The sequence below is a fragment of the Mus pahari genome, chromosome 1, assembly GCF_900095145.1.
Source record: "Mus pahari chromosome 1, PAHARI_EIJ_v1.1, whole genome shotgun sequence".
Classification (NCBI taxonomy): domain Eukaryota; kingdom Metazoa; phylum Chordata; class Mammalia; order Rodentia; family Muridae; genus Mus; species Mus pahari.
Genome location: NC_034590.1, coordinates 124,745,932 through 124,761,385, shown reverse-complemented (window position 1 = coordinate 124,761,385; position 15,454 = coordinate 124,745,932). Strand labels below are relative to the sequence as shown.

General features: G+C 37.3%; 1 protein-coding gene across 1 annotated transcript in view; it reads left to right on the top strand.

Annotated features, from left to right (window-relative positions):
• The first annotated feature begins 62 nt into the window (after positions 1-62).
• Positions 63-15,454, top strand: part of Zfp91 (ZFP91 zinc finger protein) — a 36,083-nt gene continuing 20,691 nt past the window's right edge. Inside the window, exons 1-2 of the mRNA XM_021198699.2 lie at positions 63-509; positions 5,177-5,205. Coding sequence (XP_021054358.1) covers positions 163-509; positions 5,177-5,205 — 376 coding nt within the window. The 5' untranslated portion in view covers positions 63-162. The remainder of the gene's footprint in view (positions 510-5,176; positions 5,206-15,454) is intronic.

Here is a 15,454-nt window from a genome sequence, read left to right as displayed (position 1 = left end):
GGGGGGGGCGGGCTCGGAACGGGCGGAGGGGCGGGGGGAGAGAGGCGCTCCGGAGTGAGGGAGCCGGACGCTCCGGGAGCCGAGGGGGGCGGGGGGAGCTGCGCCGCGGGCGCCGCCGCCTCCACCGCCTGGAACGCAGGGGTGGGGGACGGACGAGCCCCGATGCCGGGGGAGACGGAGGAGCCGCGATCCCCGGAGCAGCAGGACCAGGAAGGGGGCCCAGCAGCGGCGGCCGACGCGGCTTCGGGGGAGCTCCGGCCCGGCGCGGCGGCGGCGGCGGCGCCTGTAGAGACCGCGAGCAGCCGCGTGCTGAGGGGAGGTCGGGACCGCGGCCGGACCGCTGCGGCCGCCGCCGCCGCCGCTGCCGTTGTGTCCCGCCGGAGAAAGGCCGAGTATCCCCGCCGGCGGAGGAGCAGCCCCAGCAACAGGCCTCCCGACGGCTCCGGGCATCAGCCCGCGGCCGCGAAGCCCCCGTCTCCTGCTCAGGGCAAGAAGAGTCCGCGACTCCAGTGAGTAACAGTCTTTGAAGCGTTAGGGAAGACCCCCCTCTAGTTCTCACTCTCCCCTCCCGGCTCCCGTAGCTCCCGCTCCACGTGACACCCTGCTTGCTCTGCCCCCTGCCGGCTCGGCACGCCAGATGTCAAGCCGCTGGCGGCCGGGCTCCCGCTGCTTCGCTGCTCGTGGCCGCCAGCCCACGCCCGAAGTCGCCCAGTGCAGGCTGCACGCCCTCTGCCTCCCTTCTGCTCCGTCCTCACTCTGGCTTCTGCACCCCCTTTGTCAGCCTATCGCTTCCAGTGTTACATCACATCCCCGTTAGGAAATCAGCCGCACCATACTAACCCTGAAGAGTGTTTTTACCTGTTATTAACTTAGCATTCGAGCCACTTAACCAAGTAGCCTTCCTCGCCCTTCTAAATAGTCAGGTCCTCAGATGAAAACACCGCTGTGCCAATTACAAGTATATTTTATACAACTAAACTCGATCTTTTTACCAGTATATGAACTTTTTCTTCCTGCATATATTTTAACGTAGGTACTTATTCTTAAAATTACATTGATCTGAATTACTACTTTGAACTAATTAGAAGCCCTTAACAGATGGCCAGGAGCATACATATTTTAAATTGCTCATTAGAGTAATGTTTAAGAATGATTAAGTACATGAGTTTATAAGTCACACGTTTTAATCAAATTAGCTATTCACTGTTGAGAGTATTATATCACTGGATTTACAAGTGAGAAAAAGAGAAAAAATCAAAGAACAGAAATTTCGATTTCAGATAACCTGCAACCTTCCAGTAGAGACAGTGCAAGGGTCTTAACTTAGACCTAGGAAAAATTTTAAAGCTTAAAAACAAGCTTGCTCCAGAATTAAATCTGTGACTTGGAACAGTTGCATGAGACACTTCAGGAATAAAATCCAAGTGTATCATATTTTACTACAAGTGTTTCCCCCGATTTTGAATGTGATTTAAGGAAGTTAACTTCTTTAAGAAAACTTAGGGACTTTAGTTCTGTGGAGAGTAAAACTGTCCTTTCAAACTTTTAAGCTGAGTTGAAAGTTGTAACTGCTGTATGTACATTTTTACAAAAATCTTAATGTATTTAATCTCACAAACTTGAAAATATGTAAATCATTAATCTTAATTGGGCTTAAATTCCTTAGGCAAAATCTTTTAACCTATGTGTCCTCCAGTTTCTTCTCTGTACACAGTTATATGGGGAATTACCTCTATGACCTGAGTTTGTATTAAATATACCACACAGTGTCTTACACATTAAAATAATAAATCCAACTTGTTATTTTTGAGGAGTGGTAGCCTGAGACAGGAGTACTTTATAGTGGTGTTTTTGTATATGTTTTGTAGTTTTGTGGTTTTATATTACCTTACATAAAGCTGCTGCCACTTGAGAGTTAAGTACATCTGAATCAAGTTAAATTATACCTAGAATAGTGTTTAGCTTTCCCTTCATAGTAGGAAGTGCTAATGGGCCTTGAATCTTATACTGTAATTGTGGAAACAGTTGGTTTTGGATGAATGTGATTACTTGGATTAGTTTTTTGTCACTGTTTTTCTTGTGAAGAGGAAGAAGCAATCTTAATGTTCCTTCTCATCTAGTACTATAGTTAAGGTGATCTCTACCTTCTTTTGCCTTCAAATTTATCCCTTGCTCATGTATTTACGATTATATCATTGTATCAGATTCTTAAAATTAATTTTCATTGTTTTTCTTGCACATTTTCACTTATTCAGTGGCCCACAAATCAGAGAGATGTCAATACATTCCAGCTTTGCAGTCCTTGTTTGAAAAGTAACTAGGGCTAGTACTGTTACTCCTCTAGGGTGTAGAAGGCTAAATTAGATCTGGCCTTGTCTTCACGGACCTTGAAGGAAACATTGATTAGCACTCATTTGGTTTGCAGATGTTCTTTGACAACACATTTTAAAAATTCATATTCAATTTATCCTTTGAGACGTGCAGTTTTGAGTGTCAGTTTACTGAACTCTGACATTGATTAATCTCTTCCAAATAAAATGACATTTAAAAGGGAGATGAGAAATTTAATGTATTATTAAATTATTATAATAAATTTGTTCTTTTCAGATCCTTTTCCCCCCCTAGTTAACTTTTCACCCACTTTCCCTATCCCTGCTTTTTTGCCTACAAAATTCCTATAACCTAATAGCCTATATTTGTTTCTTTCAATTAAAGAAATAGCCATACTTAAAATCATTTAAAATATCAAAAACATAATTTGGATTAACTAAAATTTGTGTTATTAATGGAAGACAAATTATATAGTAAAGTAAAGCTTGAACTAGATGTTCAGGCTGAAAATTTGATGTCTCTGCTTGTACTGCTCATTGGCTTATGACCATGAGCAGCAAGTCACTAGCATCTTTAGAGCTATTTCCTCTTGTGAATTTTGAGTTTGTGGCAAGAGCTTTACAGCTGAATAACCGGTTATACTTTACTTGACTCTATAACAACTTGACATTTTTGAGACTTGAGAATACATAATATGAATTCAGGAAAATAAAAATTACAGAAAATATTTTCAGAAGAAAGGCATCAAGTTAAATGTTAGATGCATTATACACAAAGACCTAAATAGCTAATAGGAAGTTTGATGCAATTTGTATGAAGTTTGTGTGTGTTATTTAAAAATTAAGCTCATTATTTGCTGTATTTTAGTTATGATCCTCATTTCACTTGTGGATATGCTTCAAGAAACGGGAGGTATAATAGTTTGAAGGTTGAGGATATTTTTTTTTCCCCTTTGGCTTGTTTCTTACAGTTTTTGTTTTTCTTTTTTGGTATGTTTGTTTGGTTTGGATTTTATGTTTATTTATTTCTTTGAAGACAGGGTCTCACTATGTAGCCCTTGCCTGGAATTTTGTATGAAACCAAACTGTCCTCCCAATCGACATATCTTCTGTCACTTGTCCTCAGCCTCCCAAATGCTTTGATTAAAGGCATGTACAACCATGCCTGCCCCCCCCACCACCACCACCACCTTTCACACACACCCAGAAATTCTCTGTATAGCCCTGGCTGTCCTGGAACTCACTCTGTAGACCAGGCTGGCCTCNAACTCAGAAATCCACCTGCCTCTGCCTCCCAAGTGCTGGGATTAAAGGCATGCACCACCACTGCCTGGCTCCATATTTTAATAAACTAAAATATCCATATGCATACAGCAAAATCAAATTAAGACTAGCATAGGAGGCAAAATGTCTTTATTCACTTTATTCTGTGGTATAAAAGCAGATATCTGCATTCCAGATTTTAAAACTCAACAAGTAAGTCTTAAAATGTAGTTGTTGGAAAGCCTTTTAAAACTACTTAGATTTGGATATTTTTAAAAGTCTTTAGGATCAGTTGAGTGACACATGAATAAAAATGTTTTAATCTGTGATATATGGAGTTCAGGGTTCTTCGTGGGGTTGTTGTTTTCATCAAAAGTAGTAATAAACCTGTAGGTGGCATTTTCTTGGTGTTTCCCTTGAAGGGTTGTGGAGAAGTATGGATGAGGTGGTGAATATTCTGAATTGACAAACACAGCTCTTTGTTTCTAGAAGGCTTCAGTTGCACAGCACTGGAATCCTAAGTGGTTGGGATCCTAAGGCAGTCAAGTTGTTAGAAACATTGAATGATTTCAAAAAACATTTCAGGCATCCAGCAAGTATTTTTTTAGTGCTCCATTTCCTAAAGTGAAGGTGGTTCACAATTGGCTTGGGTCAGTTGGGAAGTTTCTAACAGAATAACACCATCATAGTACTAAGCTTTTTAAATTGAGGCAAAAATAAGAGCTGTTCTATCATAAAACATCTTTTAGTTAAGTTTATTTGCAGTCTTTCTGCTGCTATGTACTATGTGATAGCTTTATGATTAAAAATAGGAAGCCAGTTTACTTCTGGGTTTGGGGAAGGCGTATGGAATTCATAATACTTTATCTACCAGTTACATGTGATAGAAGCTATCCCAAATTAAAGTCATAGGATCACTTTGTTTTTTAAGGTTATAACTTTGAGCTTTTTACTTGTATTTAATTTGTAAAGTATCAGTAGTATTTATTTCAGATATGTATAGATTGCCTTTTTAGAGGTTTATTGGATTTGGTGATCAATTTTGAGGACTCTTAAAATTAATTAAATTTTTTTAGGGAGATTGTTCAATAAATACAAAGTAAGGGAAGTGGTGTAACAAAACCTCATTATTTAGTAGTGAGTGAGAGTTACTGACATTTTACTATACCTACTTCGTAGCATGTCTCAGATGTCATTTCAGTCTTTCTTACTATACTTGTATAAACCACTCTTAATAATTAATTAGCAACATTTTCCTTTTTTTTAATGTTTAAAAGCAACTATTTCAGAAGATGATAATTCTGTTTCTTTACTGTTGTTTATGGTGGCCACTCTGTAAGTTTATGTTAATCAACATAAAAAAACTTGAGTTGCTTGGTTACAGTAGCTATTTCAAGTGATCAGCAACCACATGGAATAGTATAGATAGTGTATTTCTACTACTACTGAAAGTTAGGCTTTGCTTTGAACGACATATTATAGATGCTTTCTTTATTATCCAGGAAATGGATCTAAAATAAATACTTGCGCTTTAAGGAAATGTACAAAATTATTCATTTAACTCTACTGTTTTTATCTTTCAGGTGTATAGAAAAAATAACAACTGATAAAGGTAAGATTCATTCTCTTGTGTGTAGCATTGATTGTAGTCTAATAGAAAGGGCACTACACTTAAGCCTGATTATTCAGTGTTCTTCCATTCAGAGGGGACTTTATGGTGTAGGCCTATTGGAGAAGTTAGAATCTACTTAGAGGACGGCAAGAAGGTTTGAACAATACAGTGTCTTCGAATTTAGAAAATCAGTAATAGGTTCTAATTTACAAGCCACTAAGTTTTAAAGCTGCCATTTTAAAGAAGTAACAAAAAAGGCAAATAACTGGTGAACTAGTAGTTAGAAGAGTGTGCAAAGTGTGCTACTTTGCTAAGATTTTGACTTGGATAGTTTAGTGCCTGTATGCATCTAATATTTGTGCATATAAATATATATGGCATTTTCTATTTCTGTAACTTAAATGAAGGTTTCTTTATGAAGTATGCTTTGTAATTGTTTAAATCACATCTAAAACTTTGGTTTTTATATTTGAAAGAATGGCAGTGTGATTAGGAATCAATAACTTGAATTGGTGACTTTTGTCAAATTTCTTCCTTGAGTTTCTTTTCTCTGATTCTTGGAATGTAAGCTAATATCTCAAATACCAGGTAAAAGTATTATATAGAGACTAGACATGACAGGTATTTTTGTGGGGTTGTTTTGGTTTTGTTTGTTTTGGAAGGTGTTAATATCTGCCATATGTGGAAGGTCTGTTCCTAATTCAGAAATCATTTTGGAGATCTCACTACCCAAATGTAGCTTGGTAAAGAGAACTACAGTAGTTTTTACTAAAAGAAGTTTTGTTTGTTTGCTTTTGTTTTTTATTTAAGAAGTTGGTTTCTGTCAGATCTGAAAAGAGTTTTCTTAAAATTTTGGACTACTTATGGAGATGATTTTTGCTTGAGTATTTTAATCTGGAATTGCTAGCATGATGGGTTACTGTGCTGTTGGAGAAAGATGAAAACTTCATCCTGGGTTTGGGTATGTTCAAATTCCCATCTCTTCTATGTTTTCATTAGTCTAATGTCAGTGCATCTTAAAAGAGAAAACGACTTCTGTTCGCCTGCTGGCTTCATTGGTCCTCAACTCTGATGATCATCTAGTTTATTTGTTGATGTTTATATGACTCTGTTCATAACTTTGCCTTTTTAACGCTTTCTAAACTTTGTTTTCTTTATTGTATTATCTGTTGCTATCTATATAAATAGTAACATAAGAACCTTGCCATCCAAAAATTACACAGTAATTCGCTATACATTCCAAGAACCAGAGAAAGAAGCTTGAAAAAGGAATATGACAAAGAAGTAACCAATTCATCTCCCAAACTTGGTAACTTATCGTGCAACAATTTATTATTTCTTGTTTGGGCTGTTTTCCTCTACTGTGTTTAGTCTTTTGAGGGAGGAACTCCCTATTTTTCAAATTGGCATGCTAATTTACATTTCCATCAGGAGTGCAGCATTCTTTTTTTCTAGGTCCTTACACTTAATCATTCTTGATAGTAGTTTGAGTTGACAGTTTCATTGTGTGTTACCAGTATTTATAACAGTGGGGGTTTTGTTTAGTGTTTCTAGGTGGGCATATGGCTTATACTTGTAAATCCAAGCACTCAGTTGTCTTAGAAGGATTACCACAAAATTCCAGGCCAGCCTCAGCTACAAATGTAAAACCTTGTCTCCAGCAAACAAGAACAACAGAACCTAAATTTAATACCAACGGCCTTTAACAAAAAGGAAACTATCATTTGCTGATGGAAGTAGATAGAGAACATTAAGTGAAATTAGCTTGGCATAGAAAGACAAATGCTGTGTTACATGAGTTGTAAATTACTGTTATAGAAATGATAGAAGAATGGTTATCAGAGGCTAAGAGGTTGGGGGAGGGGAGCTGTTGATGATAAGGTACAAGTTTTGTTTACACGAAAAGTGCATTTCAGTGTTTTCTTGTACTGTACTTTAGCACACAGTAACAATGTAATAGACATTTCAAAATTGCTAAAGTCATTTTAAGTGCTCACACAAAAATGGTAAATCAGTGAACTGGCAGTTATGTTAATTTGCTAAATTGAAGCTTTATATTATAAACACAAAACATACTTTGTGTGTGTTTTAAAGGTAACTTCCAATTTTCTGGAGCTTGGTTGGCAGTCACCAAATGCTGGGACAGAAGAGCAGCAATAGAGGGAGGTTGCACCTGCAAGTATTTCTTGCAGAGTGGATTTGCTTCCTTCTACTGCAGAAAACTACCGTTGGGAAAGTTTTTAGTATTCGCACATTAGTCGTGGCATAGATAAAGGTCCTACAAAGTGTTAGCAGGCAAGGAGAGTAGAAGCAACAACTGGTAACCTAGAAGTTCATGGGATTGCAGGCTTTCAGAGACATTGCTGGAGATTTTATTCATGGCTACAAGGCATTTTGGGTATGCTATTAAAAATTGCCAGGCAGTGGTGGCTCACACACCTTTAGTCCAAGATTTTAGGAGGCAAAAATAGGTGGAACTGAGTTCAAGGCCAGTCTGGTCTACAGAATGAATCCCAGTACAGCCAGAGCTACATAGAGCAACCCTGTTTTGGGGGGTCAGGATGGGGAGTGGAAATTGATGGTTGAGTGAGCCTTGCCTCTGTTAACTATTAAGCTAATTATACTTTTGAAATAGATGCTGAGACAAGGTTAAATTAATTTTACTACATTTACTACACCACTAGAGTTACTTGCCAGTTAGAAATGAATTTTGAGAAATTCAGGGTTAACCAGTCTAGTAGAAATTCAGGTAGTTGTTGGTTTTAACATTTTTAATCTAAACTGTAGACTGGAAACTTGGGATTTCTAACAGTCTTGAAATTGAACTTCTTCCCTAAAGTTAAGACTTAAAGTCTTTCAGCTGATCTAGGTTGGTGTTCAGGCAAACAACTGGGCTCTGCAACACAAGCATATTAATACTGAGAAGTAACTTCGTAACTGGTTGTGGTAGTAAAAGGTCTATAATCCTACGACTTAGGAAGCTGAGGCAGGAGACTTAAGAGTTTAAAGGCAGTTTGGGCTCCAGAATGAGACTGTCCCAATCTCCTGAGCTGTATGTTTGTATGCGCATGCACACACACCCGCGCGCACGCGCCTTATCACTGAAATGACTTTTAAAGTAGTTAGCATTTCTTGGCTTACAGTTGTTTACCTCTTTTTGTTTTTGCCGTGTCCCCCATACATGATGTGGGACTAAACTTTCCTGTCTGCAGAACTGTGTGAATAAAGGTTTTTATTTTTTTGGATGGGTTTGTAGGGGGTGTTTGTTTTGCTTTACTTTTTTGTAAATTGTTTATTTAGTTTTCTTAATTTTCTTCTAATTTCTTGTTCTTAAAATGTAGGGCTAACAAACTGTTTATCTTAAGTTCTCAAAACAGGACAAATAGCAGCAGTTTGTAGAGATTTGTTCTTTCTACATGCCAAACAGCTGGTCTTTTCTATGTAAGACAGTGGGGTTCTTCTACTTCATTGGTTCTCAACCTTCCTAATATGGCAACTGTTTAATACAGTTCCTCATATTGTGGTAGCCCACACACACACCATAAAAGGATTCTTGTTGCTGCTTTATAACTAATTTTGATACTGTTATGAATTATAAATGTTTGACATGCAAGATAATCTAATAAGCAACCTGTATGAAAGGCTCATTTGAACACTGGTGGGGTCTTGACCCACAGGTTGATACCCAGTTCCAGTATCACCTACCTGGGGATAGTATCATCCTATTTCACAAGTTGCTCCCACGGAATTGTTAACCACTTCCATTGCCAATCTCAAGTCCCTGGTTTTTCTACTAGTGCTTTCTACCAACACAGTTTTCTACATTGGGCCAACAAATTTCCTAGAGTGATTCATAAAATTTGAAGAAATAGAATATAAAAGAAATATGAAAGGATTTAGATGCATAGGGCAAGGAGTATCAGCAAAAAGGTAGAGAGCATCCATACACTTTCTGCCTTGATGGACCACCTTCCAGGAACCTGTGTTCACCCAGTCCAAGCTTTTTGAGTTTTTCTGGAAGCTTTACTGAGTGAATATGGTTATTAGTGGCTAGCCAACTTAGCCCTGGTTCACCTGCAGGTGAAGCAAAAAGTTTCAAATATTCAATCACACCTTAATATTTAACATTTACTGTCCTAAAGCTACCCAGAAACTACTAGTATCAGTCTTTTAATTAGCATACAAGGACAATTACTAGATACTCTTAAATACTGTATACTCTTATTTCTTTCTTTCTTTCTTTCTTTCTTTCTTTCTTTCTTTCTTTCTTTCTTTCTTTCTTAGTTGTAGGTTAAAAACAGGACTCTCATTGCTTTTCCTTTTATTTTCTTTTTCTTTGTTTCCCTAAACTACTAAAATGCAAAGTAGAAGTGTGTGAATGAATTGGTCTTTATTTTCTCTCAAGAATAATGTGGGGCAGGAAGCTTTTGAAAATAGGAGTTTGATGCAAGCCTAGTGGCATACCCAGTAATCCCAGCAGGCAGGAGAATGTTGGTTTGAACCCAGCTGGCACTGTTTAGTTTTAGGCCTTGTCCTAATTTTAAAAAAAAAAAAAAATGAGTTATGTGGATGTGGCTTTTCCAAAAAACAGTTCATTGTCTTTAAATAGACAGTCTCGCATATCTTGCTTGGGGGTGGGGCTTTGTTTTATTTCTCATAAATAATAAAAACACATGGGATCTCTATGATAAAAACTTCTTTGAGATAGAATCTCTTTTCTGTTTTTGCCCAGAGTAGCCTAAAAATAAAACAGAATCCTCCCATCTCCTACTCCTAGGTGCTGAGGTTATAGGCATGTGCCTAAACAGACCAATATCAAACTACTTTGAAAACATGTTCTTTTCTTTCTTCCCCTACACTCTGATTTTTGAGAAATGGCATTGTAACTCCAGTTATTTAACCTTTCTGAGGTGGTTTAAAGCTTGTTTCTTATTTGCCTTACTGCCTCATTTGGCTTTCTGAGTCTCTTATCATTGTCTGAATTTAGTTCCATAAATGTTGAAATGTGGCTGTGTTGGCTGTTTGTGTGTTCCTTTGGCTTTGTGATTAAGCCACTTTTATTCCTTCATAGTCATTTTAGAGATTTTTAGAAGCTAGCTTAACAAAATATGTATGTATCCAGTTTAACAAGTCCCCTGAACAAGTCCTCTAAAACCTTCATTAATTCTGATACCTTTTTAATTCCATCTGTCCTCTTGGAATTTGAAGAGCGTATTGGTGAGTTGGATGTCATTTTAGAGCTCCTTTCCCCACTGATAATTTAAAATTTATAAGATAAATTTTAATAAGATAATTTAAAATTGGTGTATTGCATTACATAAGAAACCACACTAAATTTAGTGTCTTAAAAATGAATGATTTCATATTTTTCTGAGATGGATGAGTAATTGTTCTTTTGGACTCATTGGGCATTTGTGGAATCAGATAACTTTGGAAAGGGCCATCTGGCATATGTAGCAGCTGTTATTTAGTTATAGGTTCTCTGGCTTGTAGGTGGAAGCTAGACAAGCGTCATTACATGACAACCTAGGGAAGCTATGTAAAAGAGAAAGTACCACTACAAAAATGATAAGATCTCACTTACATAACATTTACAATATAGTATAATCCAACACTAGAATTCTCTGCCTTTGTAGACTGCTTACACCTCTAATGTTAATGCTTTCACAAGCTGTTCATTATCGACTATTTCATTGATATTTTCCTTATTCTGCTTTAAAAAAATATTTTTTATTGAGAATTTCATAAAATATACAATGGAATATGATCATTCTGTTGCCCATTTTCCCCTCTCTGTGTCCACCCCCCACTGTACCCAAACCTAGGTCTTTAATTAGAATAAATCTTTTCTTGAGACAAGGTCTCAGCCTAGGCTGACCTCAAATTTATGGCATCTTTCTGCCTTAGACTACTAAATGTTAGGATTTCAAGAGTGCCATCAAGCCCTGCTTCTCTATAAACATGCAAATCTGAAGTCAGGTGTGATAATCCAGCACTTGAGAGGCAGAGGCAGGAGGATCAGAAGTTCAAATCCACCTTAACTACATAGAGAGTTCAAGCCAACTGGACTATATGATACCCTATCTCAAAGAAAGAAACAGAGAGAAGGGGGACCAAAAAAATCCAGTTGTGCCACTTACCCTACTTGAATTCTTTCCATAATTGTTAAGATAAAATCCAAATTCTGCCAGAATCTTTTTAATGTGATGCTGTCAAATCTTAAGTCATTTTGGTCTGGCTTTTTGCTTCTTTCTGTGGGGTATTTATACATATTTTCTTTGTGCTAATCTAACATCTAGCTATCATTTATCCTTTAGAGTCCAGGAATATCTATTAAACACTGAGCTAATTGTCAGGTAAAGAGGCCATTAAGTAAACACAAATATAAAAGCTGCTGCTTAAAAAGAAAGCAAAACCAATCTTTTGATGCATTTTAAGAAGCAAAGCTAATTTACCTAATGTCAGTACTTTGAGAGTCAAAAGCAGTGGTTGTTTTATCCTAAGCTTTTAATATCACCTAAAAAAGTGTAGGTATATTAAATTTATACTTTTCTATCTATGCTCTATAGGCTAGTTTATAAACTGAATAGTAATAAACAAAAATAGAACAGGCTAATTTAAATGTTAACATGTATAAACACATATAGTGTGGTTAACTTAAAATAAGTGAACCATGTGCCTTGGGATTTATCTCAGTTGATAACTTCCCTTGCATTCTGGAAGACTTTCTAGAGTTCATTTCCCAGCTCCCTACATTATACAGTATTGCTCACCTAAATTTCAGCACTCAGAAAGTGGTTAGCACAAGGACCAGACAAGGTCATCCTCAACAACACATACCCAATTTAAGACTAGCCTAGGTTGATTGAAACCCTGCCTGAGGAAGTGGGGTAGAATAAATGAACCTGGACATGACCATGGGTCATTTAATTTCTTATAGTTTGAAAATCCATCACATTTTCTCTTGGTTTGTGTTCACAAAAAGGTTATTTCTGTTTTGTTACATAAATATGTGCACCTTTAGATTAAGTTAGCTTTGATGGAGTAAATTTTCTTAAGGGTCTTTTATTTAAGTCACTGCATTATATAGATAATCTTGGCCTTGGCCCTTGTCTAGATGTAAATTATCAAATCTGAAGGAAGTTTACATTGACCTCTCCTATTTAGTGGTTAGGGGTACAGATACATACAATAGTTAAGATTTAGACTTTGGACTTTTCTGTACTCTTCCATTGTGACCTCCATAACTTAATGTGTGAGCATGAGAAAATTAGTTACTTGCTTTTCTTTCCTTAGAATATAAAGATAAAGGAAACTGGGAAGGGGGATAACATTTAAAATGTAAATAAAGAAAATATCTAAATAAAAGAATACAAAGATATGACACAATTATTTGGCATGTTTATATGAGCTAAATTTAGAGAAATGGAAAAAGATAATTGCTCACACTAGGTAGGTATTTGAGGTTTGCTAATTCTCGGTAAGGCAAAATTAAGATCTGAGAAGACCTTTAAGGTACTTCTAACCCAACCAAACACAGCCTGTTTCAACTAAGAACCAGATATTAGGTGTATTTGACTTTTCTAAGCCTTAATTGGATAAATGGGTCACCTGAGAGGCAGAGGACCAGATAATGGGTTACCCCATCTAATATATTTCATCATGACCAAATGGCTGCAGTTCCTGGAATTTTGTTTAGCTTTCTCTTGCTTAAGAGAATTAGAAAAAATATTCTTCTTGGTAATAGTTTCTCGTCGTCTGAGTTTATAGCACTAACCATTTTTGTCAAATTGTCTTAGCTGCTTTGGCTACCTGCTATTACCATCTTTGAATAAGATAAAGCTTGGCTCCTTTCCTGTTTCTTAATAATTATTTACGATAATGTATGTATTGTCAAATCTGTTCTCTTTGTATAGTGAAGTGGTAATTGTGTAATAAAAAATGTAAAGCATACAATTCTTTGACAGTATATGTAGTAGTTTGAAATGAAAATGGCCCCCATAGACTCATAGCACTATTGGAAAGGATTAGGATATATAGCCTTGTTGGAGTAGGTATGGCTTTTTTGGAGGAAGTATGTCACTTGTGATAGACGTTGGGGTTTCAGAAGGCCAAGCCAAGTCCAGTGGTTTTCTTCCTGCTGCCTGCTTGCTCATCCTGATACAGAACTCTGAGCCACCTCTGTGGCCTTGTCTACCTGTGTGCCACATGCTTTCCATCATGACAGTAATAGACTAAACGACTGAATGTCAGCAAGCTCCAATTAAATGCTTTCTTTTATGAGCTGGCATGGTTACGGCAATTCTTTAAAGTACTAGAACATTGACTTAAGTATTATACAACCATGGATTCCTATTAAATTTTGGGTTTTCCATTATTACCAGAGAGACCACTACACCATCTACGAGCAATCATTCCTTCTCTCTCCGACCCTGACTGATACCATTCCCTATCCGAAAAAGTAATTTCTACTTCTGCGTCTAGATTTTCCTTTTCTGGATATTTCATATAAATAGAATCATAGAACGTATGTCTTTTGTGTCTACTATCTATTGCATAGCGCACATTTAAGGATCATGTTTTTGTTTGTTTCCTGGCTTCTCTCACTATTTTGAAGGCTTGGGGTTATATGAGGCCCAACTAGTATAATTAGGTTAATAGAAACAGGCTTCAGAGTTTTCCCTGTCCCAGGTTCTCGCTGCAATCTCTGTTTCTTCAGTCCATCCTGTGAGACTGCCTCATGCATCTACTGCCATGTCAGACTGAAATCTGTAAATTTTTCTCCCTTGCTTTTGTCAGATATTTTGAACAGTGGTCACAAAAGTAACTCATAGTACAGATGTAGAAGCTTTTGTTGATTGATAAATATTTGGGTTATTTACACATTTTGGCCATGATGAATTGTGATACTATACCATTTCTGTACATAAACATTTGTTTGATTAAATCTTTTCATATTTTGACATGTGACTTGTCTTTGCTAAGATAAAATGCCTGAGAAAACAACATATAAAAGGAAAAGATTTATTTTGGCTCCTTGTTTCAAAGATTTACATTACATCTATTGTCATTTGGTGTATGTTTCTGGGCCTGTAGTGAGGCACAGTTATTTTTCCCCATTAAAAATAGATCCTTTCCTCATCTAATATTTTTCATGGTTACAGTTTCCCCTTCTCTCCTCCTCCCAGTTCCTCCCTACTTCCCCTCCCATCCAAATCCATTCCCTTTCTGTCTCATTAAAAAAGAACATGCTTCTAAGAGGTAACAGTCAAACACAACAAAATAAGAATAAACAAAAACCATCACATGGAAGTTAGATAAGACAAACCAATAGAAGTAAAAAAGCCCCAAGAGAAGTCACAAGAATCAGAGACCCACTCATTCATACATTCAGGAGTCCCATAAAATACTAAACTGAATACTATAGTATATACAGAGGACATGGTACAGATCCGTGTCAGGCCTGTGCTACTACTTCAATCTCTCTAAATTCATAAGAGCTTTGTTTGCTTGATTTAGAAGGCTTTGTTCTCTCAGTGTCCACCATCTCTTCTGACTTTTAAATTCTTTCTGCTTCAGTTTCTTCCTTGGGGTTTCCTGAGCTCTGAGGGGAGGTATTTGATGAAAACATCCCATTTAAAGCTGTGTGTTACAAGGTCTGTTTCTCTGTAATGTCTGGCAGTGGCTCTCTGTATTCCTTTTTATATTCTACAGGAAGAATCTTTTCTGATGATGGCTGAGTGAGGCACTGATCTGTGATTGTGGCAGAATATCATTAGGAATCTTTTTTTTCTTTTCTTTTTTTTTTTTTAAGAAAAATAATAATTTGGTTTTACACTAGATCTTTGAGCTATGTAGTCTCTGGTTTTGGTTACCAGAGCAGTATTAGGTATAGTTTTCATCGTGCAAAGTGAGCCTTAAGTCAAATCAAATTACTCCCATAAGCTTTGTGCCACCATTGCCCTAGCATAATTTTACAGGCAGGGCAGATTGTAGATCAGTAGTTTTGTGGCCAGGTTGGTGTTTACATTTCTCTTTTGGTAGCCTACAGAATACCTTCACAAACCAAAGACACTAAAACAAAAGTGAAGGTTCTGCCGGGCATGGTGGCGCATGCCTTTAATCCCAGCACCCAGAGGCAGGCAGATTTCTGAGTTTGAGGACAACCTGGTCTACAAAGTAAGTTCCAGGACAGCCAGGGCTATACAGAGAAACCCTGTCTCGAAAAACCAAAAAAAAAAAAAAAAAA